This window comes from Schistocerca piceifrons, chromosome 8 (genome assembly GCF_021461385.2).
Source record: "Schistocerca piceifrons isolate TAMUIC-IGC-003096 chromosome 8, iqSchPice1.1, whole genome shotgun sequence".
Classification (NCBI taxonomy): Eukaryota; Metazoa; Arthropoda; class Insecta; order Orthoptera; family Acrididae; genus Schistocerca; species Schistocerca piceifrons.
The window spans coordinates 128,066,580-128,092,209 of NC_060145.1; the positions used below are offsets into that span (position 1 = coordinate 128,066,580).

Here is a 25,630-nt window from a genome sequence, read left to right on the forward strand (position 1 = left end):
GATAATTCTTTTAATTCTGAAATAATATTCAAAATTGTGTACTTTTCTTTTGCCTCCCGTCATGAAAGTAAATTCAATTATTTGTCTATCATGTACACTATTTTAATCTGCTACATCTATACAAAGCAAATGCAAGGTTTGTATTCATGCTTGTAATTTTTTTTTTTTTTTTGCTAAGATGGAGTATAGTTATCTTGATGAAATGACTAATTTTTTCATTAAACTGTGCAGCAGTGACATAGTTACTGAACTGTGTTAAGATACTTCTGTATTCTGGGTTTTGTAACATGGGCTTGTTCTATCTACTGCTTTTAATTGCATCATATCCATTTACTGGATCTTTTATATTTACTAATCTTCAGTATTTAAAATCAGTGAAGTTATAGTTGCATTAAAAATGGTGCATAATTATTTATAAAACTGTTTAATTAAACTATATATTTTGTGATAAATTTTGCCTTTGTTATTCTCTAGATCTCTATTCTTTAATTTGTTATTGTTTAATCCGCCCTTAGGCAGCAGTTTATTTCCAAAAATGTCCATTTATTAGTTTCAAAATATCATTAAACTTGTAATTCACCATAACAGTTTTGAAACAGACATAAATACCTACATATTACTTCATCAAAATTTTGTATTCTCTCAGTATTATAGTACAGATAACTTTTTCCCAAATAGTTATCTAGTGGTTTAGGTGTATTACCAACAAATAATCAAAAACAAATTGTATAACTTTTGCTTTATAACAACAACTTTACTCTGATGGAAAAATGATAGAAATTCCTGTGGTCAATACAGTTTGAAAAATTTAGAAAGATTTGTTCATTTGAAAAATCCAAATATTCAGATTACAGTAAATGAAATTTTACGCAGGATCATTACTGAAAGTGATAAAAAGTAATACATGGATACAGAAGATTGTGCTAGTCAATTTTTGGGCTTTAACAATTAGTATGGAGCCCAATAAAAAAACTGTTGCGTAAAGATGTTCTTAAAATTATTGCATTTGTGTTAATAAACATAAATTTTAATTTGGCTGATAGAATGTTTGTAAAACATAATGATCATTTTCATCGAGAAACTAATATTATTGCTTCATTTAAGCTAAATTCTGAATTTGGTTGATCAATAATTTATGAACCAAATCATTATATAAAGATTCCATTTTTTCGATACTAAAGATAACTATTACTGATGAAAATGATAATTTGATTGACTTCAGTGTTGCTTGCATAACTGTTGTTTTAAAAATGAATTAAAAAATTTTTCCCTCGTTAATCATGAATAAAGTCGAGATTTATCAATTTTACTAGTTTCCTGTGAATGTGAAGACAAAAAGGATTTTGAATCTTCCTAACAAGGATACAGAAATTAATATTAATATTGGCTATGGTTGGGTTCATCGTAATCATGTTCAGTTAGATATGAACTTCAGTATTATTGGAACTGATGGAACAGATTATCCAACTTATGATGAAAAATCCAATAAAACATTATTTGTTAATTATGTAGCAAAACTGTTTGATGTTATCACAATAAATAAAGGAAACAATATTTTGTCTAGAATTGAATTTCCATTTATTTCTTCATCAGCTCTTATTCGTCTAACTTATCTTTTGAATGAATTACTTATATATTCTTAATAAGAAATATGAAGTACTTTATCCATTAGAATTATTCAGTGGATTTTTCAAAGATTATAAAGAAATTATGTTTGAGGGTGATTTAACTGTAATTTGTACTTGGACCTAAAGTGCTGCAGATTCTGTTCTTTGTTGGGATGCTTAATGATGATGTATCAACACTTCCAAAAGAAGGAAAGATTGTTGTAGAATTCATGGAAATTCGTGTTCCTGTTGTTAGATATGAAGCAGAATATTCACTTGAATTAGAACAAGAAAGACTTAAAAATCCAAAAATTCCTATTTCTTTCTTTGGACTCCAAACAATTGAATTTGCTGGTTTACAGGGAAAACAAAATTTTGAACTAGATATTACTAAGTATTACAATTCTGCTGAATTTGACATGCCTCTCCATATTTTTGTTGTTTTCCAAACTAATCGAAAAATTAATCAGTGAATGATTCTTATTTATTCAACCATGTTAAATTACAAAATATCTGTGTTGAAAATGGAAGACATGAAGTTTTTCCACAAGAATTATGGAATCTAGACCCACCAAATTACTTCTTAAAAGCTTATGATACTTTTAAAAAATTTGAGGCAGTCACACAATTGAATTGTGATGTTAACATGGGTCCACTCAATTTTATTGACAATTATTCTTTTTATAATTAATTTGTGTGGAAGAATGAATGTTGTAACTACACAAAAAACATTTGATTGTGTGCTGGTTTGAATGAATGAAAAAAAGTTCCGTATGTTATGTATAGTAAAAAGAAATTGACTTATAATTCACAACAGGATACTTGGTGAAAATTTTTAAACTGAAAACTTGAGTTCTTAAAAAAATGCCCTCCAAGTGTAAGCATTTGGAGAACTTTTTTTTTTTTTTTTTTTTTTTTTTTCATTCTTCATTTTCTTAATTTTTACATTCGTTTTTTTTAATTTTTATTTTTCAAATTTTTTTCTATATAAATAAGTGTCGAATGGTAGCACTGAAAATCTATTAGCTGAACTTAAGAATTATAGTAATGATTGCTCAGAGCCTGGCCAGTTAGCCGAGCGGTCTAACGCACGGCTTTCTGGAGCGGCAAGGAGCGCCTGGTCCCCGGCACGATTCCGCCTGGCAGACTTGTGTCGAGGTCCGGTGAGCCGGCCAGCCTGTGGATGGTTTTTAGGCGGTTTTCCATCTGCCTCGGCAAATGTGGGCGGGTTCCCCTTATTCCGCCTCAGCTACACTATGTCGGCGATTGCTGCGCAAAGTAGTTCTCCACGTACGCATTCACCACCATTACTCCAACTTGCAAACATAGGGGTTACACTCGTCTGGTGTGAGACATTCCCTGGGTGGGTGAGGGGGGGGGGGGGGCAGGGGGGGGGGGGGCTGGTCCACCGGGGGCCGAACTGCGCAATAACCCTGGGTTTGGTGTGGGGCGGTGGAGGGGTGAAGTGGACTGCGGTAGTCGTGATGGTGTTGTGGACTGCTGCAGCTGTGGCGGGGATGGAGCCTCTCCGTCGTTTCTAGGACCCTGGTCAACATTCAACAAAGATTGCTCAGAAGTTTTTATGAAATTATCGAACCTGAAAAAAACCATATGTTATTTCAAAAGCTGAAATTTTGTCAGCGAATTTTGGAGAAATAGTTACATTACTTTTGAATGAAAGATATAAAATTACTCTCCCGATCCATTACACAAATTAGAAAAAATTGTTGAATTTAAATTTATCTATCGAGGTAAAAAAGCAAAATAAAGATAAAACAGTTCATGTTATTAATTTTGAATAAAATTTTAGATTTTTTTCTTTTGACTTATATTAAACTTTTCTTTTATGTAAAACTGTTTTTGTTTTTCCGAGATAGGCAAATTGGAATTTTTTTGACTGCGGGAATCCCAAATCGAATTCTAGGTTTGTGAACTTTAAGTTTGACTGTGAGATGCTCTTTGGTTCAGAAATCTCATCATACTACTAATTTGTTTTGCCACTTCGACGTAAGAGCTGAGGCTCCACTGAATTGGTGAGCTGCCCTTGATTTTCGGACCAGTGAATGCTGCAGTGAACTGTTATTGTAGCTAAGACGAGCTTGGGAGATGTCGACGATAGACGTTTAGCACATCCAGAAAGCAACGTAATTTTTTAGCAGTGCTTCATCAAGCAATATGTAGGACGGCTTCGGCCTCTTCTGGTAATGATAGCGAGCCGGCAAATGGAAACTGGTGTCCTTACAAAGTTGATCTGCGACTGACCAAACACACGTACTTGGCGGTGTTGAGAACCACGGCATATTGTTCTAACCACTTAAAAACTTCAAATTAAATGCTATTTGTGTTGCTCATTGGTGAACGAGAAAGCAAGAAATTCGTCAAGGTAGGCAAAGCGGTAGAGAAGACCTTGCAGTATCAAATCGGTAAATCTTTGCCATGACTGCACAGCAGTATTCCTCAGGCCAAATGTTATAAAAAGGCTTCCAACCAATGCAAATGGAGTGATGATAACTGCCCTCGAATATCTTCCTCAACCACTGGAATTTTTGTGAACGCCTTAGCACAATCAATTACACTGAACATGGTTGCACCGGATACAGCGTGATTATAGTCGCGTAACAAAGGCACTGAGTACCGGTCTGGCACTGTTCGTGTGTTAAGTGAACGGAATATCCGCATGGACGCCATATACCATCCTCCTTGACCTGGGATGTAACGGAGACAATGGGCTACTAGAGGGACCATAATCACTTTCTTCAGCTTGGCATCAAACTCTACCTTCGAACTGGCTATTTGGTTGGGAGCGAAACGTCTGGGTCGACTCGAGATAGGCGGGCCGTCGATAGTCTTAATATGATGTACGGTGTTGATGTAGGCCCGCGTACTCGCCGTCGCTGCAGGCCTCTTGCACAATCTTGGCCGTGATCTTTTCTAATGTGCATGTTTAAAAAAGTTTAAGCTCAGCAGTATTTTCGATGTATGACGCTATTTTGTTTCCTGTTTAGAATTCCTTTCGTTGAAAACGACTGTAATCTAATGACTGGCAACAGTTCGACATTTACACATGTAAATTAGTTCACATTTCCAGTGACGATGTCAAACGAAAATAAAAAAATAAATAAAAGAAACGAGTTGTAAGGGGGTTGGCGTAAGTTTCGATAAAGAAATGGATCAAGTAAATATAGTTACTTGAATGTAAAATTTCCGAAGCTTGCAATGGGACAAAGCATCTTCTCATATTGATCTACGTTTGTTTCGACAGGATTCAGTAATACAGAACTATGATCTTCATTTGTAGCTTTACGATAGTAAGAAAATCTTTCATCTAAATAAAACTGCAGAATCCTAAACAATACCAAACATTTTGTCCAAAAATAAGAGATTTATAGTGATCAGCTCGCCCAGGCGTTTCCGCCTGCAACAGACCTGGCGGTCGCCGTGCCTAGCTGACGTGACGTCACCAACAATCGCCGAGGCCTTCCTTTGAGTCGATGTTGGTCAGGCCCGTAATACCGTCTGGAAACAGACGGTGCTGTAGAGTCTGAGATATCTGCCATAGTTCACAAATCTTGATTCACTCGTAAATTGAGTTACTTCTTGCTGATTCGAGGCATGCCACCACGGGATCGTTGGTCCGCAACTGTTCAGTACTGAGGAAATTCGATATTTTTATAATAATAATAATAATAATAATAATTTTTATTTCGTTCGTCTCCGCAGCATTGGTGTATAGTAGCTAGCACCATAAATTTAAAGAGGTTGTGAGTTTGAGTCCACAACCCGAGATGGGTGTCAGGACAAGGCCACTATACAGTAGACTATGTTATACTAGGAATAACAAGGCTGATGCATTTCAAGGTGATGTAATATGTGGCGCCATGTCAGAAGTACTGTCTGTATAAGTTGACATTCAATAACTTTGTTTTGAAATTTAGGAATGTGACACATATTTGTTGGCATAATTGCTTATATACATGCACTACACTTTTTATAACACGTTCATGTTTTATTCATGACACCTTGTAAGCAACAGAAGATTTAGTTTTAAGAAGAAAATTTTCAGCGCATGATACGAAAGGTGGTAAAGGGTTCGATTCCACCACCCAGGCATTGTATGATACAGTATGCGTTGGTCGCTAATATGTGCTGTGCTGTTTGTTTCAGCAGTACTTACTATTATTCCCTTTCAGAGCGAAAGGCATATCTTGTAATATTAGCGCTCGTAGACCGTGTGGGTTCTTAATCGTTTGATACACTTGAAATGTATGCGAATAGTTATTGCGCGCCACGTGATGGCGCATATTATTTGTAACAAGCTCGTCTGTAACGTAGCCCTACATAAAGATATATTACCGGCATTTTTACATCATACTTTCACCCATGATTTTACGCAAGTACGATCAGTGTACAAATAAGGTTTTGGATTAAAATGCGGCCTTCGCACCATGTATGATGATTACGTCACATGATGCCCAATATGGTACTGTGTAATGTTTATTTATTGCGTAACTGTGGGTTTGTTACCATATGCTACACTAATAATGTAATTTGAAAACGATCTAACTGTTGTATACCATTCACCTTATTTTATTTCTAGACAATATGTGCATAACATACGATAAAAAGCATATTTTAGATTTTAGCAGTGAGTCACTGTATGGAAAATATTAATTCTTGGTACTCTACTCTGCAATAAAAATACAGGGCGGTCGGTATACACGAGTGCGCGGTATGCTGTCACATTCTGGATTTATATGTTTCATTTGGATGTTACGTTATTTTGCACTGGAAATTGGTGTTATTTTACTTTTTAAAAATGTTATTAATAAATGGCGATGGGTGCGGCAGCATCGTAGAAAACTAATAGGCGCATGCGCGTATTTACGAGGGCGACACCTACCAAGGTGTCCTGTTGACTACTGAAAGTAATATTTGGCAGTTTGGGTATGTTAGTCAGGTTCAACAGTATACACACGGGCTAATATCAGTGAGAGTATTTATTACCAATTGTTCAGTTTTTTGTACAGAAGCTACTCATGCCTTTTGGCACCATACTGTATGGCTAGTTATTACGGTTAATAACAAGGTATGCCTAAAGCATACAACTACCTTTATTTTAGATATCCATACTGTATGTTAACATTATTGTACCACATCTTTTAGGTGTGTGGTTTGAGAAATGGGCGAGTCAGCTCGAAACTGATAACCACCGCAGCAAAAATTGTACATTAATGAAACTGAGAGGGACGAATTAAAAATAAATTATCCAGTTTCGTGTTAAACTGTGTGGTAGAGCAGACTACATCAGGTCGGGGTTACCAATGTCGGAGCTTCTAGTTACTTGCTCTCCGAACATACAATTGAGTGTTCTACTTTAGTCAGATCGTGCAAATACAAATGCCGGTGTATCACGTAATCGAGTAACTTAATTGACGACAGGTAACAATATATTTGAATAGCAATCCAAAAGCTGTAGCCATAGAAGAGCCTGAAGTAAAAAAGGAACTGTCTCTAATCTCTAGAAAAAATCCGTCTTCTGCTTTAACTGTTAACATAAGGGAACGCTGTAAAAACACACAACATAAAAACCCAGCGCCTTCGGCGGGCGGCGGCGCGTTTTCTTTGACAGCTCGCGTGAACACAGGGTCTGACGGCACTCTTGCGTGATCGTCGAACAGAACAAAGATGGTTTAGGGATAATCCTATCAAGGCAGCACAAGATTTTAATGTTCTGTTAGAAACACCACCGTAGCCAGCAGAGTTACTGCTTTTTAGTGACTTTATGGCTTCTCCTTAGCGATTGTGTTTTGAAAACCGTCTGTTCGTGGTGCATGCAGTGACTGCGTGATTAAATACAAACTGTTCTTTATTACTGTGTGCAGTGTTTGTAGTCACTGAGAGAAAGTAATAATTCAACTTGGTGATTTGAGTCACCGCTTCTGTCAGATGTATTTTCTGGGGCCAAGTTTCGTTTGAATGACTCGTTTGTTTTTTGTTTTTGGTAATGTTTCAGATAGTTCAGATAGCCCTTGCTTTATTCTTGGAGTTTGTTTGATTATACTACATGTATTACTTTTTTTAGTGACAAAGTGGAGGATTCGACAGTACTCGTGGTAATCGAGTTTAAAACATCGACTACCGCATGGTCTCTGAATTAGATAGAATTTTGTTCAATATTGCTCTTATTTGTCTTGTGGGAAAACAAGGTTCAGAGTCATGTAGATATATGCTTAAGAAAGAGCTACATTTTCTGTTAAAATTTCTTCTTTATGAATTTCTTCCCCACTCCCCTCCTTGCAGTTTCACTCTGAACCTGATGACTGAATCATTGCTTATTATCCTGCGCTATAACACTTATTTTTATATGATCTGTACGTAACTGGTCAATAAACTTTATAAACATTTGACCACCATGATCAGGCAAGCAGTCACAGTTAGTTCAACAGCAAAATCATTGCAGGTTTTTGAGCCCAGAAACAAATTGTCCATTGCTGTTACATTATGTCCTTCAATCCTCACAGGGAATTTTTCTGTGGAAAATAGGCCAAAGGTGGACAATAACTACTCTAGGTGTGCTCAATCAGTACTTTATCACAAAACAGTGTTGAAATCTTCATAGACAATGATTCTCCAGCCACATTTGTGAAACCAAATTAAAATTGTTTCTGGCTGCTTTATGAAGCTTATGATTCTTTCTCCTGGTGGTATGTAAACTGTCAGTACTACAGACCAGTGTGTTTCCTCACCAATTACTGTGGGTATCAAAAAGCTGTTCAACACAATATTCATTAATCTGAAGGGTTGGTGACTTGACTCCAGCTTTTACACAGCCACTTTCCCCATTATTTTCCTTCTTTTTTTTCTGCAGTTGGGTATTTGCTTGAATCGACCGTGATGACTGTCTTCAGTTTCAGTAACAAAATTATGAAAAGGGTAGTTGCTACTCACCATATAGCGGAGAAGCTGAGTTGCAGATAGGCACAACAAAGACTGTCACAAGATGACGAAAATGCAATTCGCACACGCATGACCACAGTCTCTCGCAGCTGAATGAGTCTGTGAGTGTGTCTTTGTTCTGCCTATCTGCAACTCAGCATCTCCACTATATGGGGAGTAGGATCTATCCTTTTCATGATATTGTTACATTCCATCTTGGATTTTCCATTCTTGAATTTCAGTGATTTTCGTGTTATGTTGTGGTATGAACAAGTCTGCTGAAATTCCCTTTATCTTTTCATTTACCTGAAGTGGCAAGAAAAGTTCATCTTTTTATGTATTAGGCTTTTGTATTTTGATTGAAGATTCTAAATAAGTTTTGTTTAATACCTTTGGCTTTGTTGGGACTGCAGCCACACAAGTGGCCAAGTTCCAGAAGTATTCAGATGCAAGGTGTGCTGTGTATGATGTGACAGAATGAGGAACCATGTATCAGTCACACCCATGTATGAAAAGCTCTGCATTAACATTTTACACAGATAGCCTTGTCTAGGGTTTATCACGTCACTCAAAGAATGACGCAATATTTACACTAATGTGAGCAGCACACTCATTTATGTGCCATATTTCATTGTCAGTTGTATAATTAAGGCTATGGTCCAAACTGTTGCCTGCCCCCCCTATTATTATTATTTCTTTCTTTTCTCAGACGTTATGTCTGGTCAAAAATAGAAAGTGACGCGGACCTTGATCAAGCGTGATTTCCTTTTAACTGTACGGTATATGTTATATTGCATTTAGGAACTTTCGGGTAATTGAACATGTATCAATAATTACGGATTTCTGTAGTTGTATATATATGTTTGGATGTAGCTGTATTGCATTGATGTACTGGTGGATATTGTGTGGTATGACTCCTGTAGTTGATAGTATAATTGGTATGATGTCAACTTTATCCTGATGCCACATGTCTTTGACTTCCTCAGCCAGTTGGATGTATTTTCAATTTTTCCCCTGTTTTCTTTAGTATATTTGTTGTATTGGGTATGGATATTTCGATTAGTTGTATTAATTTCTTCTTTTTATTGGTGAGTATGATGTCAGGTTTGTTATGTGGTGGTGTTTTATCTGTTATAATGGTTCTGTTCCAGTATAATTTGTATTCATCATTCTCCAGTACATTTTGTGGTGCATACTTGTATGTGGGAACGTGTTGTTTTATGAGTTTGTGTTGTAAGGCAAGCTGTTGATGTATTATTTTTGCTACATTGTCATGTCTTCTGGGGTATTCTGTATTTGCTAGTATTGTACATCCGCTTGTGATGTGATCTACTGTTTCTATTTGTTGTTTGCAAAGTCTGCATTTATCTGTTGTGGTATTGGGATCTTTAATAATATGCTTGCTGTAATATCTGGTGTTTATTGTTTAATTCTGTATTGCAATCATGAATCCTTCAATCTCACTGTATATATTGCCTTTTCTTAGCCATGTGTTGGATGCGTCTTGATCGATGTGTGGCTGTGTTAGATGATACGGGTGCTTGCCATGTAGTGTTTTCTTTTTCCAATTTACTTTCTTCGCACCTGTTGATGTTATGCGATCTAAAGGGTTATAGAAGTGATTATGAAATTGCAATGGTGTAGCCAATGTATATGAGTGATTGCTTTGTGTATTTTGCTAGTTTCTGCTCGTTCTACGAAGAATTTTCTTAAATTGTCTACCTGTCCTTAATGTAGGGTTTTTATGTCGATAAATCCCCTTCCTCCTTACTTTCTGCTTAATGTGAATCTTTCTGTTACTGAATGAATGTATGTGATGTATTCTGTATTTGTGGCATTGTGATCGTGTAAGTGTATTGAGTGCTTCTAGGTCTGTGTTACTCCATTTCAATACTCCAAATGAGTAGGTCAATATTGGTATAGCATAGGTATTTATAGCTTTTGTCTTGTTTCTTGCTGTCAATTCTGTTTTCAGTATTTTTGTTAGTCTTTGTCTATATTTTTCTTTTAGTTCTTCTTTAATATTTGTATTATCTATTCCTATTTTTTGTCTGTATCCTAGACATTTATAGGCATCTGTTTTTTCCATCGCTTTTATGCAGTCACTGTGGTTATCCAATATGTAATCTTCTTGTTTAGTGTGTTTTCCCTTGACTATGCTATTTTTCTTACATTTGTCTGTTCCAAAAGCCATATTTATATCATTACTGCAATTATTGTTATTATTATTATTATTATTATTATTATTATTATTATTATTATTACATGATCTTCTTTACTGCAGTCCTTCTCAAGAGTTTTAATCGCAGGTGACATCTTTGAGCCGTGCACTTGGCTTGAAAATAATACCTGGTAATCACTTTCAAAAGAGCTTTAAATCAATTGACATTCCCCTCCCTTAAATATTACCCGCAAGAACACATTTCTTGATGTTCTTAAAACTTTTCTTCCTATGGTTCTTGACATGTCTGAATACTTTTGTTCTGTCTCCATGGCATCAAAGGTATTGCATACAGCTAGTCTGAAGCAGTCTGATTTGCAATGTGTCTGGAAGGCTTGACTGTAATCCAGTCTCCTGGTCTAGATCTGATATTACTACTAAAGACTGCAGCACAAGAAACTGCAATGTTTTGTAGTGTCACTGCCAAATCACCTCAGAATTTGAAGATCAGCTGCTTTATTATTATTTTTTTATTTTTAGTATTGCGTAGCAGTAGTGAGAAACTCATCTGCAGAAATGATATGCAACATAATGCTGCCATTCCTGATGATAATCCTGCTTTCTGCTGCAATTTGCTGAGTTGTTCCCTGGTGACAGTCAACTTATTCAGTTCAAAAGCATTCTTTAAATAAAAACAACAAAGTGACTTCTAAAATGAATTTTTAGAGGAAATGACAAAAAACACAAAAAACTATGTTTATTAAGTGAAAATTGTGTTGTGTAGTTCTAATGTGTCATATCTTTTAACCTTAATTTCATTGAAGTAGTTTATTTTTCTTATGAAAGAAAATGAAAATTATTCATACAAGATAATTTTGTTTTTGAAATACCTCCTGAATGTTAATTGGTCAAGATTTTGTGTTAAGTGCAATTGTTTAATGCCACAGAAACAGAAGTTATGCTAGTTCATAGCTCCTACACAATCAAAATAAATGATAACTTGATTAAATTATACTGAACTAATAGATATGTGAAATAACTGAAATTCCACAAAACTAAAAGTGTCTAGATTTATCAATATTGTCATAAAACTAAATATTTTAACTTACATTCAATGATGTTAAGATGTACTTTCTCACTATGATATGTATTATATACTAGGTACAGGTATGCCAATAAAGCTGTAGCCCTAAATGTATTAAACTAATATTTCTAAAACTATTAAACTGTTAACTACAGCTTCAGATTGAGATGATCTATATTTGGGGCTTTTGAACAGAGAGAAAATTGCAGCCCATTAAGAAGTAGATGTACAGATATTATTTTAATTAAAATTTTATTCCGTCTGTCTTATTTTCAAACATGCAATAAATTTTATATTGATAAAAGCAGACTGAAAATGGACAAGTAGAAACTTCAAAAAAATTCTTATGGGGTGGTAAGACATAGATCATGAGAGAGAACTTTAGAAATGTATATAATGAACCCTCTCCAGAAACCCTCCTCTTCAGCTTAGTTTTCCACAAAACTGTAACTTACTGTGACATTTCAGAAAACTTGATTGTTGTTGAAAACAGTTGCAGCAGAAGAGACTACAGAGTCTGTTTAGTCTCAAGGGAATCAGATAAAATTGCATCATCCATCATTTGCCGCTCTAGAGAAACTGAATAATGATGTGAAAGAGTTTTTAAAATATTCTGGTAGTTTGGAGGGAAGAACAAGAGTTTCAAAATTTTTGTGGTAGGATGGTATCTTGCTAACATAAGGGCAAGGAGTTCAGAACAACAGTTTATGACAAGAGGTCTTAGGTTTCTAGCAATTATGCACCTTTTTCTGTCACAGACAAAGCCTGAATAAACAGGCTTGAACATTGTATGGACAACCATCAAAAGTGAAGAAGAATAAACCAATTCCAGTGTTAAAAATGCAGATAGTCTTTGTGTCACTTGCTGAATGGGTAAAGTGTTTGACATTTACAAAAAATATATTGATGGAATGTAAATAGAATGGCTGTAGATTAAGAGGCTTCATATAGAATATATGACAACATATCCAATGGTAATGAATCTCAAGTAAGCTCTACCCCAGGGGTGACAGTGTAGATGGGAAAAATGTAGATTTTGGTAGACATAATATGGGTCATTTTGTATTAAGTGCAGGAGAGCCTATGGTTTTGTATCCAGAAGGATAACTAATTAGAGGCAAAGCTAAGAAACCCCTAGAAATTTCTTCCTTATACCTAAATTTAACATCAGATGATGGAGTTAAGGAGAATAAGATCTATATCACTGAATATAAATATGCCAGTGTCTCCAGTGCTTGGTTACTAAGGAAATGCTGGGGTTTTGTGAATATTTGGTTGTGCCGTCAATTTAATGTATAATGCAGAAATGGTCCAGTTTTTCTGAAAATCCTAATGTCTCTGCTATAAGAGACAGAACTTTTTTATTCAAAAGCAACCCCTGGAAGGCAAATTATATCATAATTGTAATTTTCTGCTGTTAATTATATTCCTAAAAAATATAATCAGTTTATCTGTTCATGTAAGCCATTTGTATTATTTGCAGTAAGCAAATAATAGTAGATATAAGCATTTTCTTTGAAAGTAACCCAGTGTGTTGTCTAACTATAGATAAATTTTTGGTGAAATAAACTGTCAAAAATTAATTTTATAAAACATGACTATCTTAAAAATCTGTAAAGCAAAACAATTGTGCTGGTTGACATTTTACTGCACAGCAAATACCAACATAATGAAAATGAAAGTTCGTTGATTTCAATTCATCCTTGTGCCAGTAAGAGAGCATTGTACATTTCCCAAGAAGCTGGCTATGATTGCAAGTATCTAAGAGCAGTAGTAGGTACAGTCTGAGGACAGGAAGAAGAAGAAGAAGAAGAAGAAGAAGGAAACAAACATCTTAATAATGAAATAACGTGAGTGTTGATGTATAGTTGAAAATTAGTCTGAATAGATACATTCAATACCCTATTACTAGCACTTACTGGAAAGTCGGCTCAAAATAAACAAATTTTTTAAAACACTAGTAGCTAATCTGTCATTTTTGTTTTGCTCTGTGATATTGTATTACAAAAATTTGGTATAGTTTTTGACATTTTCTTCCAATTTTCAGCTGTTGCTGGAAGAGTTAGCAGCTATGTAGCAGTTGAAAATCTTTGCAAGAACCTGAAGAGGTATCCAACAAGAACAGCCTTTTTAAAGATTTGCTGTCATTATTGGTAAAAGCATGGCCTCCGGATATGGTGTTTCATCCATAGGCAGGGTGAGTTGAATTTCAGCCTTCAATAAGATGCAGAAGGTGTCACTTTGATGTGCTACAGCCACAGTCTAAGTCTGGTATTTGTAAAGAAGAAGAGAAGCTACTTTTATGATAAAACTTGCAGTAATAAAATTTACATTTTTTAAGGTAAAATATAAGTATGGGTTTTCTTTTTTCTTCTCATGGCATTACAACTCTGCATGGGTCTTAGCCTCTTCAACAAGTTTCTTCCAGTCTGCCCCCCTCCAGCACAGTTTTCCACCGTCCTCGGATTCTGAGAGATTTTATATCTTCTTACATATTGTCAATCCACTGCTTTCATGGCTTTCCTTTCTGTCTTCTTCCAGTAGGCCTCCTTTCAAAAATCTTTTTAGTTATTCTTCCAGTATCGATCCTAAGTACATGACCAAGCAGGCTGTTGTCCTACCTGTTCTTTATCTTACAGCATTAGCTCCTTGAGTGAGGAGTTTCATCTCATTATTCATTTTAGATCTCCAGAAACTGTTGTTATCCTGAACTGCCTCATAGGTCTCGTGCAGAATGCTTGTTGTAATGCGTTCGCGATTCTCAAAGTGAATAGTCAGTATAGAGGCTCGCTATGTAGCAGCTTCACCCATTTACCCGTGAATGGTGTTAAGCTCTCGTTCTGTAATTTTAGAAAGATCTGACTGTGATCCTAATGAATGGCAATTGCGCTATGGGGCTGAGAGTCAACCATGGTTGCTCAGAAAAATTAAATTGTAGCCTATCTATACTTGGCCTAAATGTAATTATTTACAAGAAAATTAACAATAAGACCTGGTCAGGTTCTTCGGGAATAAAAGATGACATCCTTTAAGTTGATTTATTCAACTTCCAACAACACGCCTAACAGTATCATATCTGTAAGGGGCAATCATTAAGTTTCCTTTTGAGGGTGTTACTACACAGCACATATGCAAGGTATGGAAAATCCAGAATGGAATGATTACAACATAATGAAGAGGACAGTTGCGAGCGCGTGCGCCCCCCCCCCCCCCCCCCCCCCACACACACACACACAAAATGGAGATTTTATCAAAATAGCAACTTGGAAATCCCCCAATTACAAATACCTCACTTAGATAAAAGGATGACACTAAACATGAAAGCTTGACCAAACTTTCGTGGCTTTGCTACAACTTTCAACAGGATAACACTCTAACTTATTCACATACTGAAAGATTACAGAAACTTTGACTTGTATTGATGAAGGTTATTGATATCCAAGCCTATTTATTATTATTCGTACCACAATGTCAAGGTATAATTATGAAACACAAAAATATCAAACGAATTAGATTCAAGAGACAGTACATTGTAAACAAAATGCTGAAAAGTTGTAGCATAAACATTGGTTTTAAATCAGTCAATCAGTGACCAGAAACTACCGTAATAAGAGATCAGTTAATGTTAGAATGTTTCCCTCCAAAATGCTATTACTAAACAAGACATTAAATACAACAGTAAATTAAGACATAATAAACATTTTAATGAAAATGTCTGCTATAAGAGAGACAGAGAAATAAATGAAAAACTCATTTGTATTATTAGTGCCTTGCATTCTTTAAACACTGCACTTTAGCTTACCCTTCCTGCACTCACTAACACTCAAAGTTCTTGTCATACTGTAAGTTCCATTCCATTATTCTCAAATCCAAAAAAAAAGTGTTATGCCACTTATCAGCTCTCATCCTCTAATTTTAGGAGATCTGACTGTGACCCTAATGGTTGGTAGACCCCGAGACACTTGTTTCATCCACATTTGTACAGAAAATCCAAACTGTAGCCTAACGGTACTTGGCAACTGTAATTATTTACAATGAAGTCAGCCGTAAGACCTGGCCAGGTTGTTTTGAAATAAAAGATGATGTCCTGTAACTTAACTTATTCATGTTCCAGCAACAAGCCCAATTGAAGAACACACATTCCTTTGATACGGACAAATTCTGAAGTTCATCCACTTCAAACAAGCTATGGACTATTCAGCATTCGTATCCTCAGTTCATACAGACAACTGGCAGAAGTATTGAGGACTATTGGCCTCTCTTGTGGGGTGCAAGCGGAGCTCTCCTTAATATTGCCTTATTGTTCAAGTTGTCTTCATATTTATTACTGTAGCGATCATTCTAGTTTTGTTACGCGTTATTTCTGTGGCTATTTTTCTGTTATATTTCTTAAGAATGTTGAAAAGAAAATAATACTGAAAAGTCCATTTTTCATGAGAAGTGGGAGATTAAGTAATTTTTCTAAACAATTCCGATGATACACATCACTGTTTAAAATGTAAGAATTGCTTAAGTCAAAACAAAAGTAATAATCTTTCTTGACATTTATCTCATGAGGTAATACACAGGCATTGCTCTCATGGGGAATGATGCCATTTTGTCGATAACTTAAAAAGAAAGTAATAAGTGTTTGCCTGAACCATCATATCTTAGAGAAAAGTGTTTCACTGCATCCCATGTTGTACACTTATAATTAGGTAAAACTTAGAAATCCATCAGCAAAGGATAATCTGCAATAGAAATAGCAGCAAAAGCATTTGTTTTTGATGATGCTGCTGTTCATTGTAAAACAGTTACTTTGCCATGTAACACTGTGAATTAATTATATGGTTCGTAGCGTAACATTGGAACAACAATTTAATTGCGACTGTTGGCATTATTTTTTTTGTGCGGATGAGAATACTGATCGAACAGATCGTAGTCAACTGTTAATTTTTTTCACATAATAAAGGACGACTTTTCTGCACTTGAACAGTCACTCACTTTAGTTCCGATGCTCAAAACAACAGTTTGTTATTTTAATGCAGTTAAAAATGTGTGGACACAACTGGTGGCTTTGAAAAATTCTCTGCATATCTCACTGAAGGTGCACAAGCTGTGGTCAGTAGCAAAAATGGTTTCGTTGGTGTATTCAAGAAACCAAACTTTTGAAATAGCCTGCCAACCAGCAGAGCACGCACTACAGCTACTGAGCACACCTATCAGCAGGTTTAGACAACTTCTTCCATCATGCATTAGGCTTTCCCTCAGCCTGTTGCAGCTACACCTGGTCCTTCCATCATTCTGCAGGTCTTCTAATGCCTCTTTTACCTAGTGGAGTATATTGCCAAAAATGTAATGGTAATCTCGATTTGTCCATTTGTAACAGATGGGATATCCACTGTTAATATCGAAAAATATTTAATTCCTTCCTGATATCTGTATTTCTTTTGTAGTCTAGCTTGGTGTATCCTGCTATGTACCTGAGGAATTTCATTTCATTGGCTTGTAATCTTATTTTATATTTCTTTTTCATTACCCAAGATTCACTTTCTTATAGTAATGTTTGTATTGACATAACTTTATAAAATTTTATGTATATTTCTGTTCTTACTTTACATTGGAGGGATCTTCTGATAATGCCATTTAAGAAGTTAAATTTCTCAATTATGTCTTTTTTAATCTATATCTCCGCTGTACAACAGCATGGTTTCTAGAAATTTGACTCTATCTACTTGCTCTATAATGTTGTTTATAATTATTTTTGTTCTTAGGTGCAAATGGTTCAAATGGCTCTGAGCACTATGGGACTCAACTGCTGAGGTCATTAGTCCCCTAGAACTTAGAACTAGTTAAACCTAACTAACCTAAGGACATCACAAACATCCATGCCCGAGGCAGGATTCGAACCTGCAACCGTAGCGGTCTTGCGGTTCCAGACTGCAGCGCCTTTAACCGCATGGCCACTTCGGCCGGCTTTTGTTCTTAGGAAAATGGCAGTTTGTTGTCTAAACCTATATCAATACACATTGTACAGGTAGTTCAAAATATTTATGTTAATACAAGAATCCAAATAAGTGGGGATAATGAAGAAACAACAAAGGTTATTAATTATGATGTAATCTTTTTGGTTGAAGTCATATATATAGTTCTTCAGTTTCACTCTCCATTGCCGAATAATGTTGTCAATATATATATATTAAAAAGCAGTGGATAGGGGCTGCAACCTTGTCGAACTCCTAAATTAATAACCTTTGTAGTTTCTTCATTATTCCCAATTATTTGGATTCCTGTATTAACATAGATCTTTTGAACTACCTGTACAATGTTTATTGGTATAGGTTTTGACAATAAACTGCCATTTTCCTCGTGTCACTCGTAGAATTAGAAATAAGCTGAAATAAGCCCGTGTACAGCCAGCTCGTTGGATTGGTGCAATGAAGGAGCTTGGAGAACTGTGTGTGTGTGTGTGTGTGTGTGTGTGTGTGTGTGTGTGTGTGTGTGTGTGTGTGTGTGCGTCACAGAGACATTTCAAATGGTTAGCCAAGCATACAGGGAGAACTGTAAGAGTCGCACACAGTGCTACGAGTGGTTTAAATGTTTTCAACAGGGCAGAATGTTGGTCTCTGTCAATCCAAAGTCTGGACATCCTTCCTCATCAACAGATGATGGCCATGCGGATAGCGTTCATGCTGTGATTTGCAAAAATTGTTGTTTAACTGTTCGGGAAGTTGCTGAGGAGATGGGCATCAGAGTAGGATCATGCCATCTAATTTTGAGTGAGAAACTTGAGATGCATCAAGTCAGTGAAAAATTCGTACCGCATTTGCTGACTGAAGATCAGAAATGTGCAAGGAACTGCTTGCCGCTGTTAATGACAGTGGCTATGATGCTGAACGAAGATGCAGTAGTTGTAGTGGGTGGGCAAAGTGTCACCTTGTCCAAAAAAAGCACATGAATCGGACAAAGATCAAGGTTATGTTGGTTGTGTTCTTTGACTACAAAGACATTATCCATCATGAATTTGTGTCAGTTGGTAAACAAGGAAGTCTACCAGGGAATCCTAGTGCACATGAGGACTGCTGTGCGCAGGAGGCGGCCTGAATTGTGGGAATACCAGAGTTGGATGTCACATCATGACAATGCACCAGCTTATGTGTCGCTCCTTGTCTGCAGCTATCTAGCAAAACACCACATTCCCATTGTCCCCCATCCACCATATTCTTTGGACCTAGACTACAGACTTTCTTCTGTTTCCCAAACTGAAAAACACATTGAAAGGACGTCATTTCGAAGCCATAGAGGAGATGCTGGGCGATGCGACAATAAACTTGTGCGCCATCCCACAAAATGTATCCCAGGAGGAATTTCAAAACCAGAATAAATGGTGGGAATGACGTATTGTCAGTAGAGGAGCAGTTTTGAAGGGGCAGTGCTTAAAATGTTGTGCAATAAGCAATAAAGCAGGTCCAGCAAAAGTTCAGTTTCTCTGTGAACACACCTTGTATCTCATTAAAGTATAAGAGTTAGAGACAAATAACTAAATAAAGTTCCTGCATGTCTTCTGGCATTTGCGTTTAGTGTGTTGATATCATAGAGCTTACGATACATGATGACTGACAGTCATCCGGCATGGCTGTGTTGGGGCTGTGACATCACCGCACAAGTCGAGTTGGAGGGGGAAGCACTTGCTGGTGGGGAATGGCTCGTGAGTTATGTTTTGCTAGGCCTGGGCTAGGCAATAGTTTGAGGTTGTCTGATGAATGCTCGTCAGTCGATACACAGAGCGAAATTAGATCTTGTACAGAGTAAAGACATTTCAATTGCTAGAATTTCAGTGGTAAATTACTGTAGCATTCATAATAAAACTTATTGAATTTACTGTCCTCGGGGAAAGTTGTCGTACTCAAATTATTCTTGGAAGTGAAAGCTGGCAGATACCCAAAGTAGAAAGCTTGCAAGTATTTAGCAGGGCATGGAACTCATATTGGATGCCATAGGAGGGATCTGTTAAATGCAATCAACAAAAATACTATGTACAACATTGCAGCACCTGTGTTGTTAAAAGAAATAGGATGCAGTGTTCCTTTGAACATGCATGTATGTATGTCTGTGTTAAGTGCAGTAGCATCATACCTCTTAACAACACAGGCACTGCAGTGTCATATTTAGCCATCGATATGAGGCAGCAATTTTAAATTGAAATGTGTCCCCCCCCCCCCCCCCCCACCCCACCCCACACCCCTCCCTCCCCGTATGGGAATTACAGGAAGTGTAAGAGTGAGGTTGTGATGCATGACTGTCGATATATGGAAGTTAGGGTGTGGCCATAAGTCATGCATGGATAGCAAAAGTGGTTAAGATGACATCTTGCTTACAGTGTGTAATCCAGATTTGAGACCCAATCTGACACAAATTTTCATATTCATTCCATTATACAGCCGATGGTTGTCCATATTAACAACTGTGAATACATTTCATGTAAAAAATATCATCTCTATTTAGATCAAAATTGAGTGCAAGTGAAGTCATCTGGATGCAAGTAATAGGCTTAGGTTCAAGTTAACGATTGGCTGTGTTTACCAGCCACCAGATTCTGTTGTGACAGTTTTAAAAATCATCCACAGAAAGTCTATGCTTGATAGTGTGGAAACACCCAGAGAATGCAGTATTAGTTGTAGGCAATTTTAACCTACCGAATACAGACAGAAGTCTACGGGTTCAGTGCAAGTGGTGCAGTCAGTCAGTCTGGGGAAGCAGTTTTGAACGCAGTTTTCCAAAACCTGTCTAACACATAAAGTTCAACAGGCCACACAGTGCAAATATTTAAGACTACTAGGTTCAATCAAGCCTGACCTGATACAGTGTCAGTATAGAAGAAGGGATTAGTGATCATTTCATGATAGTGATGATGGTTACTAAAGTTAATAAATCATCAAGAATGCTAGGAGAGTATTTTTGCTAGAAAGAGCAGATAAGCAGTTGTTCGCATCCCACTTAGACAATGAATGAATATCATTTAATTCCAATATGATTGATGCAGAGGAATTATGAGCACTATTTAAATTGATTGTAATTAGTGCTGTGGAGAAATATGTGCTGGACAGAGAAGACCTACAAAATTCAGAAAATGCTTAGGAAGCATAGACACTTGCACCCCCGATTCTAAAAATAAATGCATAAATGACAAAATGTGAAGGTGGTAGAAATTTGTAGTCCTATAAATAGGATCAGTGTGTGAAGCATACATGAACTTCCACAATCTTATACCTTAGCAAAATGGTCTTGCTGAAAACCTGAGAAAATTCAGGCTTAAGGAAATTCAGTAAGTGGGTCAAAAGTTTGTATCCATTAATTCATTGACTACTCTGGTAGGGCAACAGAAGACAGCAAAAGGAAAACTGAAATTTTAAATGTTGTGTTTTAGAAACCATTTGCATAGGGGGATTGTACAAACAAATTGGCTTTTGACCTGCTTAGAGTCTTGTGTGAAGGACATACTAATAGGCATCCCTGATATACAAAAGCAACTGAGAGTTGAACAAATGTCATCAGGTCGTGATGGAATCCCAGTTCTGTACTACAGAGAGTACTGTACAGCATTGGTCCCTTACATAGCTTGCATTTATTAGACTCTGTATCCGATTGCAAGGTCCCAAGTGACTGGAAAAAAGTGCAGGTTTTAATGAAATTAAATTAAAAAAAAGTGAATACCTTTTTTTATTATTATTTATAAATTGTTTTTTGTTATTATTTGCTTTCTTTCAGTCAGTATGAACGAACTTTGTTGTAGAACCTCTTATTTACATGTGGTAATAAAGAGTCATTTAGACAGAATTAAGTACATTTAAAATTACGTGAATTCGTATTAACTGATTAAGAATACTTAGTTGAGAATTAAATCCTTTACATAATTCGGCCTTGGCACACATTTTCTAAATGCAGTGTTTTTTTTTTTTTTTTTAATATTTACTGAATTCTGTCCCGGCGTTAGCTATGGAACACAAGACTGTCTCTATTAGCAGAAAATGATTAAATATTGCCAAGCCAACGTTTAATTATCATTGATAAAACACACTTCACTATATATTTAAGTTATTTGAAAGAACCAAAATTGTTAAGTTTCAACGTTAACTATCCGCCTATGAATGCACAAATGTGAAACTAGTAATAAATTCCATCAGTCTCAGGATCGCTGTAAAAGAAAAACATTTTCTTAATTCACTGCTAATTTTTATCTGCTCCCGATTTATGGGTTTGGTTAATTTTTCTTAGCGGAACAATTTTTTTAATGTGCAGCCGCTGCAAATAGTTCGGTCGCGGCACAGCCCAGCAACACCGCTGAAAATGCTGAAAATTCTTTAAAGAAATATTATAGATGACACGGGCAAGCTAATTTACATTAGTAATACACACTTTTGATAAATTATAATGTATTTAGACCACAACAATAATTCAACTTACATTAGTTTGTAATTTCTCCTCTAATGGCGGCTAAATCTAGATACAGACAAAAGAAGTCTACCCATTCATAAAATGCTAAGTCACAGGTTCCTCTCACTTTCAGCTCTCCAGGGAGACGACAAAGAATACACACTAGGTGGTGCTTTTTATACTACTGCTGACCATTAACATCTCTTTGTAATCTTACAACATTATTTTCCTCTGTGGCTGAATTTTACATTTTTGTTATCGCAGATATTGACGCATTTCGCAATTACATTATGAGTATAGAAATATTACAATCATAAATACAATGAGAATATTACTACAGAAAATAGTACAATAATAACGAATGTCCTTTACACAAAATTAAATAATATTTTTTGTTAAATAATTACAGTATATACAAATTGCTTCATAGCGGCGTATATAGTACAATTAAATTTTAGTTTATTAATAGTGTGAGTGTTGCCAGGGAATGTTACAAGGTGACTCTTGTGTATAAGAAGGGTAAAAGAACAGATCTGCAAATTTACAGACCAATGTCATTAACGTCTGTTTACTGCAGAATTCTTGAACATATTCAGAGTTTGAATATAATAAATTACTTCGAGACAGAGGCACTTCTGTCCGCAAATTAGCATTGAGTTATAAAACATTGCTCATGCGAAACTCAGCTTTTCCTTTTCTCATACGATATCCTGAGAGCCACCGGTAAAGGGCAACAGGGAGATTCCGTATTCTTAGATTTCTGGAAAGCATTTGGCAGAGTGCCCAGCTGAAGACTTAATGAAGGTCCAAGCTTATGAATTAAGTTCACAGATACGCAAGTGGCTTGATAGGGAGTACTGCTTTAATATTTGGGCCTGCTGTCAGATTTGTTACCATTAGGTTTGATCAACAAGCAACAAATGAGTATTAGGGAGATGCTTTGTCAACTCAAAAATGGAATCCCTGGAGGCAAGATGACATTATTTTCATGAAATGCTATTAAGAAAATTGAGTGAACTGACATTTGAAGCTGACTGCTGAACGATTTTGCTGCCACCAAAGTACATGTCATTCAAGGACCAAGAAGATAAGAGAGAAATTAGGACTTGTATGGAAGTGTGTTGATAGTGATTTTTCCCTCACTCTGTTTGCAAGTGGAACAGGAAAGGAAATTGCTAGTAGTTGTACAAGATACCCTCTACCATGCACAATATGGTGGGTTAACGGAATGTCTGTGAAGATGTAGAACCCTATGTTCAAATACCCTGAGCTGCTACTCATCAGTACTCATTAATGTCCATGTATCACATCTGACTCTCATTAGGGTCGGCCACGGCATGTGTAACTGCAAGAGTGCGGTCTGGGGTCAGGCTGTCTCTGCGCTCGATGTGTATCAGCTTTGCTAGGTCCATTTTGACTTTCCTCAGTCCTCCTCAGGACTGCTCAATATGTTAAGACATTGTAGCAGTTTTATATGATACTATTTCTTGGGAATTTGTTGAGACATTTTTCAGTCAATTGATATAACTCTGGTCATAGTGGCAGCACTTTTTATCCATAGCTATTTTGTCATTGTATAAATAATATTCAGAGGTCCAGTGGCTGTCGCAATGGGACATAACTCAAAAAGTGGCAGTTTAGCGACCTATGAAAATAAATGGGAATCACAGTTTCTGAAGAAAAGTAGGAGACTACTCCATGTCTTATGCAATCACATAATTGCCGGGTGCCACAAATTTGTTATAGAATGGCTTTACAACACCATCCAAGAAGAATTTAAAGACTTAGTTGGCAGTGAACAATCAACAGACAATTTGTACGAGAGTAATTTATGTGTGCATCAATAAACACATTGTGCTAAATTTGCAGACATGGAGCACATGATGAAAAAGGTGGTAGGAACAGGAAATTTTCTGACGCTGCATTGGTTATTACATTGCCATTTCACCAATTTTTGGTGGAATTGAAGGAAGATTATGGAAAGTTAAATATATTGCTGTGCATTACATCATTGATTAAGTCAAAGAAAGTGCCTAGAATGATTTTTCAATTTAAGACCCGCTATTGTTGAATTGAAAGCAGGAATTACAATCATAAGATCATGTTTAGATTGCAAACCTCACATTTTTAGTGACATAACTGCAATCTTGAATGACCTCAGTAAGAAATTGAAATTGAGAAGCAACTTATTTATTATTTGATGGGAAAATTGAAAGCGTTTAAAAAGAAAATATCATTGTTGAAGTGACAACATCTGACAAGGAACACTGCCCATTTCTCTAAGTTCTCTGGTGTTGAAGAAAATGTGAATTTTGAAGATTTCATTACAATGTTGAAAGAATTACAGTTTAGAAAAAACACTTTCGGGGCACCGCCTATCTTTCATATGTTTATAAGCTGAGCTGTCTTTGAGACTCCTGCCCCATCATTTGAAAGATCCACTATTGGTTTGCAGATGGAACTGATCAACCTGCAACATAATCTCTATTTAAAATAAACGTTATTTTATATTAAAACTGTTCATGAATTGTACGAAGTTTCCACATTTCTATATTGAGGCTGCAGAATTGGTGTCAATATTTCGATCAACATATGCGTGCGAGGTTTGTTTTTGATATGAACCAAAATAATTCATGGTTATGTGGCAATGTGAATGACAAAAAAACACTGAAACAGTCTGCATCTATCGGTGTACTGGCAGTTTTTGCAAGGTATGAATTTTATTATGTCTTCAGTGAACCAAAAATAATTAATAGCGAAAATTTGTCGTATTTGCGGCTGCGTTGTTGAGAAATTTAGCCGTTGCTATCAGTGGAGTAATTCAAGATAATAAAATTTGATTCTAGCTGCTTGTGAAAGAAACATTTATTGTCTCGTTACCAGTTTGCTACAGAGACCATTTGTTTTTGCCTCTCATTCTATATGTAGCAAGGAGAGAACATAGCAGTGGGATTTTTATAATTTTTAATACTTATGGAACGTAAAGTCCAGAACTCGAAATATCAAGCTTTTTCTTGAGAAAATTGACATTAAAGTTTTTGAAGTGCGTCTAATTCACTGAAGCTAGAATGATTTTGCGATGGGCATGTGGCTCTGTAGTAGAATGCTCGCCAGCAAAGTCACCAGGGTTTGATTCTCAGTCAATGCAAATACTTAAACAAAGGGGCACATTGTATGAGCCCCCCCTGCGGGTTCGGGGGTTAGAATAGTCCCGCGGTATTCCTGCCTGTCGTAAGAGGCGACTAAAAGGAGTCTCAACTGTTTCGGCCTTTAATGTGCTGGTCCCCTAAGGGGTTTGACGACTCCGTTTCTAAATTTTTCCGTTAGTGCGTACCATTTGGGGAAGGACACCTTACGTGGTGCATCTAAAATCAATCTTGCCCTAAGATCTGGCGCACCTGATTTTTCATGGAGTTGGACTTACATCGA

General features: G+C 36.3%; 1 protein-coding gene across 3 annotated transcripts in view; it reads left to right on the plus strand.

Annotated features, from left to right (window-relative positions):
* LOC124711344 (RISC-loading complex subunit tarbp2-like) overlaps positions 1 to 25,630 on the plus strand; it is a 96,071-nt gene that overhangs the window by 46,906 nt on the left and 23,535 nt on the right. For all 3 annotated transcript variants that reach the window (XM_047241380.1, XM_047241379.1, XM_047241382.1), the window contains exon 2: positions 13,836 to 13,985. In XM_047241380.1, the coding sequence (XP_047097336.1) occupies positions 13,950 to 13,985 (36 nt within the window). In that variant the 5' untranslated portion in view covers positions 13,836 to 13,949. The remainder of the gene's footprint in view (positions 1 to 13,835; positions 13,986 to 25,630) is intronic.